The sequence below is a fragment of the Amblyraja radiata genome, chromosome 20 (genome assembly GCF_010909765.2).
Source record: "Amblyraja radiata isolate CabotCenter1 chromosome 20, sAmbRad1.1.pri, whole genome shotgun sequence".
NCBI lineage: Eukaryota > Metazoa > Chordata > Chondrichthyes > Rajiformes > Rajidae > Amblyraja > Amblyraja radiata.
In genome coordinates this window covers 10,738,900-10,751,798 of record NC_045975.1, presented here as the reverse complement: position 1 = coordinate 10,751,798, position 12,899 = coordinate 10,738,900, and the positions used below count along the sequence as shown (strand labels likewise).

The window sequence follows — 12,899 nt, the reverse complement described above, 5'->3', positions numbered from 1 at the left end:
AACCTCCGCCCCAGTCTCAAGTCTTTTGCAGACTCTAACAGGTTTTCTTCCAAGATTGCCCTGTATTTGGCTCCATCCATCTTCCCATCAACTCTGACCAGCTTCCCTGTCCCTGCTGAAGAAAAGCATCCTCACAGCATGATGCTGCCACCACCATGTTTCACAGTGGGGATGGTGTGTTCAGGGTGATGTGCAGTGTTCGTTTTCCACCACACATAGCGTTTTGCATTTAGGCCAAAAACTTCAATTTTGGTCTCATCTGACCAGAGCACCTTCCTCCACATGTTTGCTGTGTCCCCCACATGGCTTGTGGCAAACTGCAAACGGGACTTCTTATGGCTTTTTTTCAACAATGGCTTTCTTATTGCCACTCTTCCATAAAGTCCCGATTTGTGGAGTGCACGACTAATAGTTGTCCTGTGGACAGATTCTTCCACCTGAGCTGTGGATCTCTGCAGCTCCTCCAGAGTTACCATGGCTGCTTCTCTGATCAATGCTCTCCTTGCCCAGCCTGTCAGTTTAGGTGGACGGTCATGTCTTGGTAGGTTTGCAGTTGTGCCATACTCTTTCCATTTTCGGATGATGGATTGAACAGTGCTCCGTGAGATGTTCAAAGCTTGGGATATTTTTTTATAACCTAACACTGCTTTAAACTTCTCCACAACTTTATCCCTGACCTGTCTGGTGTGTTCCTTGGGCTTCATGATGCTGTTTGTCACTAATGTTCTATAACAAACCTCTGAGGCCTTCACAGAACAGCTGTATTTATACTGAGATTAGATTACACACAAGTGGACTCTATTTACTAATTAGGTGATTTCTGAAGGCAATTGGTTGCACTGGATTTTATTTAGGGGTATCAGAGTAAAGGGGGCTGAATACTTTTGCACGCCACAATTTTCAGTTTTTTATTTGTAAAAAAATTTGAAAACCATGTATCATTTTCCTTCCACTTCACAATTATGCGCCACTTTGTGTTGGTCTATCACATAAAATCCCAATAAAATACATTTACGTTTGTGGTTGTAACGTGACAAAATGTGGAAAAGTTCAAGGGGTATGAATACTTTTGCAAGCCACTGTACCTGTCTCATGATTTTAAATGTTGTTGCCTACCTCAACAACTTACACTGACTGGCAGCTCGTTCCATAGATCCATCAGCCTTTGTGAAACATTTGCCCCTGGCTTTCATACCTTGCCCCTCTCACCTTAAACCCATGTTCTTTGGTTCTTGATTCCCCTATCCTGGGCAAAAGACTGTGCATTCACTGAATCTATAACCCCCTCATGATCTTGTACACCTCTATAGGATCAACCCTCATCCTCCTGAGCTCTGAGGAATAAAATCCTTGCTTGTCAAACCACTTCCTATAGCACAGGCACCTCGAAGACACTATATTATCATTGTCAATCTTGTTGTGATCACATCCTGTGCAGTTACCTCTTGAAAGTCCTCTGGAAATCCAAACCTGCCGTGATTGTAACTTGTTTTCACTGAGCCCTCAGCTAACAATGGCGTTTCCTTTATCATCATTATTTTTTTACATATCATTCGTTCATTTGTTCTATCTCTCTCCACGTCACCATCTATATCTCTCGTTTCCCTTTCCCCTGACTCTGTCTCAGGCTCCAGAGACTCTGCCTGACCCGCTGAGTTACTCCAGCTTATTGTATCTATCCACGTTTATTGGTTACATTTGTTACATCCTTCAGCCCCCCCCCCCTCATCTCCTCTCGGGTTTGGGAAGGGTCTTTGATTTCCGTTCCAAAACGCAATTGAATGACTCAGTTGGTGAGGGTGAGGTGGGACCAATCGCCTTTGATTTCCCTGGGAATGTTGGTGTGTTTATTGTCTGGTGGGACTGGCAGGGGCTGAACAAAGGTCATGTCTTGCAGGGGAAGGGAGTCCGGTCCGTGACCACGTATGCCTGGGAGATGAGAGCAAGGCGACGGGCAGCACGGTGGACAAGGGGACCACCACCAGCCAGGCCAACGCTTGCAGGAGGGCGCCGGCGGGGCAAGGCGAGACCATAGCTCCGGCCGCGGCAGGATGTACACCGCGGGCGCGGGGCGGACAACACGAGGAGCGCATCCGCTACCAGACGCAGGTGGAGATCGAGGCGACTGAGGAGATCTACCTCACGCCGGTGCAGAGGAACTCGGACTCTTCGGAGAGCGAGAAGCCCTTCCTCTCCCGCTCCAACAAGAACAGGATGTCCACCAGCTCGGACGCCGACATGGCCCAGTGCCTGGCGTTGCCCGACAGGTCCAGGTCTTCCATCGGTGAGGAGGAGGAGGCGTACGGCGCCTGGGCCCCCTCGCTGGCATGGACCGCCCTGGCGACCGGCGAGCGCTGCCAGCGGGCGTCGGCGAGCTCAGACAGCGTGCTGTCCTACGACTCGGTCAAGTACACGCTGGTGGTGGATGAGGACGTGCAGCTGGAGCTGGTCAGCCTCAAGCACTGCTACTCCGCCTACAGCGATGATAGCGACTCTGCCACCGTCTACGACAACTGCGTCTCCTCGCCCTACGAGTCGGCCATCGGTGAGGAGTACGAGGAGGGGGCGATGAAGAGGGACTTAGTCTGCCTGTCGGAAGACTCCACGTCCGAGGAGGACATCCCGTTCTCCAAGAAGTTCCTCAACGTCTTCATGAGCGGACGGTCACGGACTTCGAGTGAGTAGCTTTGGGCCCGTTCCTTCCCCATACCCTGGGGACGTGTGTGTGTGTGTGGGGGATGCGGGGAGTGACAGCAATTCAATTTGGGGCTCAATATCTCATAAATATAAGTAGGTACTGTTGCCTCAATGCTCCAGAGTCCCAGGTTCGATCCTGACCTCGGATGCTGTCTGTGTGGAGTTTGCATGTTCTCCCTGTGACAACGTGAGTTTCCTCCAGGTGCTCCAATTTCCTTCCACATCCCAAAGATGTGCAGGTTGGTAGGTCAGTGGTCTGCTCTAAATTGCCTCCTGTGCAGGTGAGGGGGTTGGAGAATTGTGAGGTTGATGGGATGAGAGAGAGAATACACTGCATGGGACAGGGTTGGTGGGAAGACTCAGAGAGCCAGTGTAGACTAGATTGGCCAATTGGCCTTCGCTGTGGAGAAGAAAAATGTAGGTAGTGCACACCTTTAACACCAGGGCAGGTGGTAAACTGTGATCAAACATGTCCAGGTATTTCTGCGGCACAACATGTTTCCATAGTGTGAATTGGATATAATGATGAATTTGAGAACACCATTTAGTTTAGTTTAGAGGTACAGAATGGAAGAAAGCCCTTCGGCTCACCGAGTCTGCACCAACCAGCGATCCCCACACACTAACACTATCCGACACACACTTGGGACAATTTACATTTCATACCAAGCCAAGTAACCTACAAACCTGTATGTCTTTGGAATGTGGTAGGAAACCAGAGCACCCGGCGAAAACCCACGCAGGTCACTAGGAGAGCGTACAAACTCCATATAGACTCTGTCTCAGGCGCCGTAAGGCAGTAGCTCTACTGATACGTCACCGTGCCACCCTTGTGATAAGTGGGCTAAAATGATTACAATTCGATTTTGACTGGGAACCACTTGAAAGTTACTTTGGAAATTGACATGCAGAAAAAAATCTGTTTGGGAAAAAAAACTGTCTCTGGGGGAGAAAACTGTTTCTATGTAACCACCTTGCAGTAATCACCATTATCTCTTAAACTAACAGCTGTTAGTTCAACCACAGGATGGGTGGAGGGGGTCATTGACATTGACAAGCAATCACTTTTATTGACGTGTAACAATTCCCTATAAAATAAGTTAAAATATTTAAACTTTAATATATATATTTTTTTTAATATTAAACAGTTAATATTTTAGCATGCATTAACAAAATTGAACTTCTAACTATTAAAGTCATTTATTTTTTGAAATTCCTACAGGAAAAATAACATTGTTATTGCTAGACTGAAACTTCCAGGTTAATTGGCTTCAGTAATATTGTAAATTGGTCCTTTTTTTTCCACTTTAGTCTTTATTGCTTTTATGCACACACAAATATAACAACGAAACATCCAACAATACAGTGAAACGTACAACAGTGCAGCGGGGCGTTCAGTTTACAATTAATGATGCAGTATTCAGAACTATTTTCTTATTAAAACATTTTCTAATAACTTACATTATTGTCAATAAAATTATACAGTTGATGTCTTCATTTCTGTACCTAATCCATTTTTCCCATTTTCTGTTAAACACATCTTCTTTCACTCTTAGAGAATATGTCATTTTCTCCATCACAAATATTTCCTGTACTATGTCTAACCATTGTCTAAGTCTGGGTGTGTCCACTGCAAGCCAGTTTCTTGTAATGGTCTTTCTTCCAGCTGTGAGTAGGATTTTAACCAAGTAATGATCTTCCTTCAGCATCACTGTAGTTATATTACCCAGGTATAAAATGGAACACTTCTTGGAGACTATATATCCTGATACCTCCTTTAATACTGAATTCACTCTGTCCCATAATTGTTCCTAATGTGTACGGGATGATCGCTGGTCAGCGCGTTCTCGGTGGGCTGAGGAGCCTATTTCCGTGCTGTACCTCTAAAGCCTAAAGGTGATCTTGAATACGGAAGTAACAGTTCACTGACTCCTGTACCATCTTCCCGATGGTAGCAGCGAGATGAGTGCGTGGCCAGAGAGGTGTGGGTCCATAACACTGTCATTTTTTGCAGTCTTGAGCAGAGCTGTTCCCAAAGCAACTTGTGAGCACAGGAGTGTTGGTACTGAGGACATGTTGGTACTATGGACACAATTCCTTGCCACCAACAGAAAATCCTGCACCAGGATTGAGGAATTCAATCAGGAACGTTTCAACACAGCCAATCTCTCTCAATGAAACAGGAGAACAGAATAGATTAATTCTATTTTTAGTCTAGGTCTGTCATTTTTTTTCTGACTCACAACTTCCAGGAGGCTGTGAATTGGTTGTAAATCACGTCGTCTTGTGCTTTGCACTATATTGGATGCGGAAATGTCCTGCCAAACCATTCCGTGCAAGGGCAATTAGGGGGAAGTAATGTGAGGCCACATCCTGTGAAAGATTTTTGAAACATCCTTCTAAATCAAAACAGGGCAGAGTTGCATTAATCTGTACAATAAATCATCTGTCTCCTGTAGTGCAGAAACCCCTGCTGTCATACAGTGCATTCATGCAAAACTATCCACTAAAGCAGCATTTACAGTAGGTTTAGGTTGAAGATAAACACAAAAAGCTGGAGTAACTCATCGGGTCAAACGGCATCTCTGGGGAAAAGGAATAGGTGAGGTTTCAGGTGGAGATCCTTCTTCAGACTGAGACTCAGGGGAAAGGGAAACAGAGAAACATAGAAAACATAGAAAAATAGGTGCAGGAATAGGCCATTCTGCCTTTCGAGCCATCATGGCTGATCATCTAAAATCAGTACCCTGTTCCTGCTTTTTCCCCATATCCCTTGATTCCTTTAGCCCTCAGAGCTAAATCTAACTCTCCCTTGAAAACATCCAGTGAATTGGCCTCCACTGCCTCCTGTGGCAGAGAATTCCACAGATTCACAATTCTCTGAGTGAAGAAGTTTTTCCTCATCTCAGTCCTAAATGGCCAACCCCTTATTCTTAAACCGTGACCCCTGGTTCTGGACTCCCCCAACATCACGAACATTTTTTCCTGCATCTAGCCTGTCCAATCTTTTAAGAATTTATATGTTTCTATAAGATACCCTCTCATCCTTCTAAATTCCATTGAATACAAGCCCAGTCGAGCCATTCTTTCATCATATGTCAGTCCCGCCATCCCGGGAATTAACCTGGTGAAGCTACGCTGCACTCCCTCAATAGCAATAATGTCCTTCCTCAAATTAGGAGAAAAAAACTGTACACAATGCTCCAGGTGCGGTCTCACCAGGCCCTGTACAACTGCAGTAGGACCTCCTTGCTCCTAAACTCAAATCCTCTTGCAATGAAGGCCAACATACCATTAGCTTTCTGCACTGCCTGCTGTACCTGCATGCTTACTTTCAATGACTGATGTACAAGCACACCCAGGTCTCGTTGCACCTCCCCTTTTCCTAATCTGACACAATTCAGATAATATTCCTGTTTATGCCACCAAAGTAGATAACCTCACATTTATCCACATTATACTGCATCTGCCATGCATCTTCCCACTCATCCAACCTATTCAAGTCATCCTGCAGCCTCATAGCATCCTCATCGCAGCTCACACTGCCACCCAGCTTTCTGTCATCCACAAACTTGGAGATGTCACATTTAATTCCCTTGTCTATTTTAAATAACTGGGGTCCCAGCACCGAGCTTTGCGGCACCCCACCAGTCACTGCCTGCCATTTGGAAAAGGACCCTTTACTTCCTGTTTGCCAACCAGTTCTCTATCCATGTCAATACCCTACCCCCAATACCATGTGCTCTAATTTTGCACTCTAATCTCTTGTGTGGAACCTTATCAAAGGCTTTTTGAAAGTCCAGATACACCATATCCACGGGCTCTCCCATGTCCATTTCATTTGTTACATCCTCAAAAAATTCCAGAAGATTAGTCAAGCATGATTTCCCCATCATAAATAACTTTGACCGATCCTGTCACTATACATTCCAGGAAATCCTCCTCCTCAGCGCTGCTACCCATTTGGTTGGCCCAATCTATATGTAGATTAAAGTCACCCATGATAACTGCTGTACCTTTGCTATATGCATCCCTAAATTCCTGCTTGATGCTTTCCCCAACCTCCCTACTGCTGCTTGGTGGTCTGTATACAACTCCAAGTGTTTTCTGCCCTTGGCTATTTCGCAGTTCTACCCATACCGACTGTACAGCATCCAAGCTAATGTCTCTCCTTGCTATTGCATTAATCTCTTTAACCAGCAATGCCACCCCACCTCATCTTCCTTTCTGTCTATCCTTCCGAATATCGAATACCCCTGTATGTTTACCTCCCAGCCTTGGTCACCCTGGAGCCTTGTCTCCGTAATTCCAACTGTATCATATTCCATCGCGGAGCTGTGGTTTGAAGGGCTTCCAGCGCGGCTGAACAACACCGCGGAGTCCTGGGGCCCTTTGCCGAGGGCCGCCAGCGTTGCAGCTCCGCCAAGCACGGCCTGCGGACTTTGGGAGCCGCGGACTCCGGTAGGAGGTGCCCGACTCGGATGTCCAAGCAGCTGAGGAGGTCCTCCAGTCCCGACGTCACCCTGGCGAGCGGACCTGAACATCGGCCATCCGGAGCGGCGACAGCGGGGGGGGGTTCGGGTGCCCCCCCACCCGACCACGGGAGGAATACAGAGGAGGACGACTGATTTTTTTGGAGCCTTCCCTCACAGTGGGAATTTGATCCCGCTATGTGGGGATGTCTGTGTTAAAAAATAACGTGTCCTGTGCTCTTTATTATTTCTATGGCTGTATGGCGACCACACATTTCACTGTAACAATTGGTACATGTGACAAATAAATGTATCTTGTATCTTCCTTAAGTACTAACTGCACATTCAATTCATCCACCTTATTACGAATGCTCCTCGCATTAAGGCACAAAGCTTTCAGGTTTGTTTTTCTTATCTCCCTTCTACCCTTTGCTTCTGCCCTCCTTTCATGCCCCTCTATCTCCTTGCATTGGGTCCCACCCCCCTGCCCTGTTAGTTTCCTCCACTCTCTTTCCTGCTAACTGCACGCATACGCTTCCACATTGTTGACTCCCCCCCCCCATCCCCCCACTGTTTAGTTTAAACCCACCCGTGTAGGTTTAAAGAATGTCCAGAATGTCGGCCCCCCCTCCAATTAAGGTGCAACCCGTCCTTTTTGTACAGGTCACCCTTGCCCCAGAAGAGATCCCAGTGATCTAGAAATCTAAATCCCTGCCCTCTGCACCAACTGCTCAGCCACACATTCGGATGCCCCTTACTACTATCTCGGTCACCACGTGCCTCCAGTCCTGATACATTGATGTGGACATTTCTTCCAGAGATGGTTTAGTGTTAAGACTGCCACACAAACACCAGTCACAGTTCTTGTCTCTGGTCTGATCTTTCCTCTGCTCAATTCAGGGGCAGTATTCCATCACAAGTTTATTTCTTGTGACCTTGTAACAGCATAAAGAATCGTAGAACCCTGTGGCCATTGAGCCTCAGACAGACACAAAATGCTGGATGGAGTAACTCAGCGAGACAGGCAGCATCTCTGGAGGGAAGGAAAGGGTGACGTTTCGGGTCGAGACCCTTCTTCATCGCGTCTGGACCCTTCTTCATCGCGTCCAGTCAATCCAAGATCCTTCTCATTCTCCCACGATGTGCAAATCTTGCCTTTTTTTGCTTACAAGACAAAGTGCTGGAGTAACTCAGCGGGTCAGGCAGCATCTCTGCAGGACATGGATAGGCGATGTTTCAGGTCAGGACCCTTCCTTAGATTTTATTGATTCTTTTATGGGGTTTGGGATTCAACCATCGAGGTCATGAACCAACGTGTACAACGCTACCTCAGCACCGAACCGCAACAGACTTTGCACTACTCGTGTTGCTCGACATACTTTGGTTTTTACACAATCGGGATCCAGTTTACTGAGAATAACTGATAATTAATTGTATATTTATTGTTGTCCTTGCATCTAGTGTGCCTGTAAAACTGCAGCAAGTTAAAATTCCATTAAAAGCGGGCCAGGCGCCTCTGGAGACCATGGATAGGTGATTGAAGAAGGGTCTTTAGACTTTGGAGATGCAGCGTAGAAACCGGCCCTTCGGCCCACTGAGTCCACGCCGCCCAGCGAACACCCTGTACACCAGCACTATCCTACGCACTCGGGACAATTTACAACTTTGAATCTACAAACTTGTACGTCTTTGGAGTGTGGGAGGAAACCGGAGCACCCGGAGAAATCCCACATGGTCACAGGGAGAATGTACAAACTCCATACAGACATCACCCCACAGTCAGGTTTGAACCCAGGTCTCTGGCGCTGTAAGGTAGCAACTCCACCCGCTCTGCCACTGTGCTGCCCCAACCTGAAACATTACTTAGCCATGTTCTCTCGCGATGCTGCCTGACTCGCTGAGTTACTCCAGCACTTTGTCTTATATTTGGTAAACCAGAATCTGTAGTTCCTTGTGCCTCTAAGAATTTCATTGCTCTGGTTCATTTCTGGTGTATATGTTAAATAAGCACTCTAAAGGAGTCCCTGTCCCACTTAGGTGACTCTTTAGGTGACTGCCAGGGACTAATTCTAATCGAATTCACCTGCGACACCTGGTGACAACACCTACGTCAACCTATGACAACCTACGACAGCAATAATCGTTGCTGCTGTCACTGAAAAATGTTCAAGATGTTGAAACGTTTGCGGCAATCGCCTGTAGTCGCCCAATAAACCGCCTAAGTGGGACAGGCCCTTTACTCTTGAACTGACATTTATTGCCCTTGAGCTGGTGATTGTGTGCCATTCCTTGGAATGGTGGAGGGGGTCCCATAGTACTGTTGGGGCAGGTGTTCCAAGATGTAGATTGGGCAAAGAAAAAGGAATTGTGACATAAGTCCAACTCGGGATGGCCATAACTTGGAGTGGAACATGTGGGTGGTGATGTGTCTCTGTGCCATCAGTGGAAGAGGTGTTTGGTTTAGGAAATACTGTCATAGTATTCTGGGCAAGTAATGGTGCAGTGCGATTTGTAGATGGGATACGATGCAGTCCCTGGATTGGTTTATAGTGAAAAGCTTTTCTGTGCGATCCAAGCCAATCATGTCCTACGATGCATGAGTACAATCAAGCCGTACACAATAGACAATAGGTGCAGGAGTAGGCCATTCGGCCCTTCGAGCCAGCACCGCCATTCAATATGATCATGGCTGATCATCCCCAATCAGTACCCCGTTCCTGCCTTCTCCCCATATCCCCTGACTCCGCTATCTTTAAGAGCCCTATCTAGCTCTCTCTTGAAAGTATCCAGAGAACCGGCCTCCACTGTCCTCTGAGGCAAAGAATTCCACAGACTCACAACTCTCTGTGAGAAAAAGTGTTTCCTCGTCTCCGTTCAAAATGGCTTACCCCTTATTCTTAAACTGTGGCCCCTGGTTCTGGACTCCCCCAACATCGGGAACATGTTTCCTGCCTCTAGCATGCCCAAACCCTTAACAATATTATATGTTTCAACAAGATCCCCTCTCATTCTTCTAAACTCCAGAGTGTGCATTCTCTCAGCATATGACAGTCCCGCCATCCCGGGAATTAACCTTGTAAACCTACGCTGCACTCCCTCAATAGCAAGAATGTCCTTCCTTAAATCAGGGGACCAAAACTGCACCCAATACTCCAGATGTGGTCTCACTAGGGCCCTGTACAACTGCAGAAGGTTGTACAACAAGTGGTGCCGAGAGAGATATATCAGATTGCAGACTATAGTTTTATAGCATTGGAGCGTCAAAGTTGCAGGGAAAAAGTCCAATATCCGCAAAGAGGTAGGTTGGAAGATAACAGAGAGGAAGAAGCTGCTCCTGAGTCTGGCAGTACATGCTTTCAAGCTTTTGGATCTCCTGCCCATTGGGAGAGGGAGCGACGATGGAATGACTGGGTTGAAAATGGTCCTTGCCTTTGTTGGCTGTGTTTCCTGGGGCAGCGAGAGGTATAGATGCGGTCGATGTTGGGGAGTCCAGTCTGTGTGATGGACTGGGGAACACCCACCACTTTACAATTTCTTGTGGCCTTGGGCAGAGCTATCCCAAACCAAGCTGTGATGCGCCACTGCTGGAGGAAGGAACGTTTGGTCAAGTCAAGTCAAGTTTATTTGTCACATACACATACAAGATGTGCAGCGAAATGAAAGTTGTAATGCCTGCAGATTGTGCAAAAACTGCAGAACAGAATAGAACAGAATCAGTATTTACATGTTAGAAAACCCCCCAACAATTTTAAAAAGACACAACACAACAGTAAATGAGTACAGTAAATTAAATGAATCCTGAGTTTACAGTTCTGATGGCCCGTGGGAAGAAACTTTGTCTCATCCTCTCTGTTTCACGGCATGACGCATTGAAGCATCGCTGGTCAATGGCTGTTTTCCCCTTGGATGCTGCCAAACTTCTGGAGTTGTTGGAACAGCATTCATCCAGGTAACGGGAGAGAATTCGAACCGAACACTCCCAACCGGTGGCTCATAGATGGCAGAAAAACCTTGGATATGAGGAGAGCCACTTACTATTTAATACCCAGCCTCTGACCTGCTCTCGCAGCTCCAACAGTGTCTATGTGGCTGGTCTGGTTAAGTTTGGGGTGAAAGGTGACCCTCCAGGATATTGGCCCATCTCCTCTGTGAATGTTGCTGATCTGCTCCCGTTCACGAGTTACTGGAGGAACAGTTTAGTCCTTCAGACAGTAAGCAGGTTGGATGTTAACTTGAGCAAGCTGGGATATTGACACAGTGAACAGGTTTTGCATGGATCCCCTCCTTTCCCACTGAAGCCAAGTAAACGTCCGTGTGTTTGCTCCCGCCATGCAGGTGCAGAATCCTTCGGTTTGTTTTCCTGCAGAATAAATGGAGAGGAAAGAGATCAAACACACAGGGCAGTCTTCAGGTAAGGATATCGCCAACTTATTCATTGCATGCAGTCAGAACCAGCTTCACATCCAGCTGACCACCCAATTTCTCTTTAAAGTTGCTAAAGTCGCCGATCATTGATCATTGGACAAGTTGGGTGAGTGGGCAGATGCATGGCAGATGCAGTTTAATGTGGATAAATGTCAGGTTATCCACTTTGGTGGTAAAAACAGGAAGGCAGATTATTAACTAAATGGACTCAAGTTGGGAAAAGGGGAAGTACAACAGGATCTGGGGGTACACAAAATTGCTGGGGAAACTCAGCGGGTGCAGCAGCATCTATGGAGCGAAGGAAATAGGCGACGTTTCGGGCCGAAACCGGTCCTTGTTCATCAGTCAGTGAAAGTAAGCATGCTGGTACAGCAGGCAGTGAAGAAATCAAATGGCATGTTGGCCTTCATAACAAGAGGAGTTGAGTATAGGAGCAAAGAGGTCCTTCTGCAGTTGTACAGGGCCCTAGTGAGACCACACCTGGAGTATTGTGTGCAGTTTAGGTCTCCCAATTTGAGGAAGGACATTCTTGCTATTGAGGGAGTGCAGCGCAGGTTCACCAGGTTAATTCCCGGGACTGTCATATGTTGAGAGAATGGAGCGGCTGGGCTTGTATACTCTGGAATTTAAAAGGATGAGAGGATATCTTATTGAAACATATAAGATTATTAAGGGTTTGGACAAGCTAGAGGCAGGAAACATGTCCCCGATGTTGGGGGAGTCCAGAACCAGGGGACACAGTTTAAGAATAAGGGGTAAGCCATTTAGAATGGAGATGAGGAAAAACCTTTTCACACAGAGAGTTGTGAGTCTGTGGAATTCTCTGTGTCAGAGGTCGGTTCTCTGGATGCTTTCAAGAGAGAGCTAGACAGAGCTCTTAAAGATAGCGGAGTCAGGGGATATGGGGAGAAGGCAGGAACAGGGTACTGATTGTGGATGATCAGCTTTGATCACATTGAATGGCGGTGCTGGCTCGAGGGGCCGAATGGCCTACTCCTGCACCTTTTGTCTATTGTCCATTAGATGCTTGATATTTGTCTTCTTAACCAAGCAATATCATGTTGGGTGACAAGGAATAGCTCCCTGAGAGGCAGCGGTGAGTTTAGTCAGAGGGGGGCTCACCCATGGTGCAGGATGTGGTTTAGTCCTCATCCACATTATCCAGTAGTCTACCAGCAGGAAGCACAAGAGCTGAAGGTGAATGGAAGCATCACTGCAGGCAGAGATTCTGCCCAGTGTGGGAGCAGTGAAGGATAGCGGGCCAAATCTGGGGTAGGATCACACGGACCAATTGCAAGGAAGTGG

The 12,899-nt window shown here is 46.9% G+C and overlaps 1 protein-coding gene across 3 annotated transcripts in view; it reads left to right on the top strand.

Annotated features, from left to right (window-relative positions):
* Positions 1-12,899, top strand: part of mapk8ip1 (mitogen-activated protein kinase 8 interacting protein 1) — an 87,376-nt gene that overhangs the window by 64,247 nt on the left and 10,230 nt on the right. For all 3 annotated transcript variants that reach the window (XM_033038799.1, XM_033038801.1, XM_033038800.1), the window contains exons 5-6: positions 1,898-2,677; positions 11,505-11,580. In XM_033038799.1, coding sequence (XP_032894690.1) covers positions 1,898-2,677; positions 11,505-11,580 — 856 coding nt within the window. The remainder of the gene's footprint in view (positions 1-1,897; positions 2,678-11,504; positions 11,581-12,899) is intronic.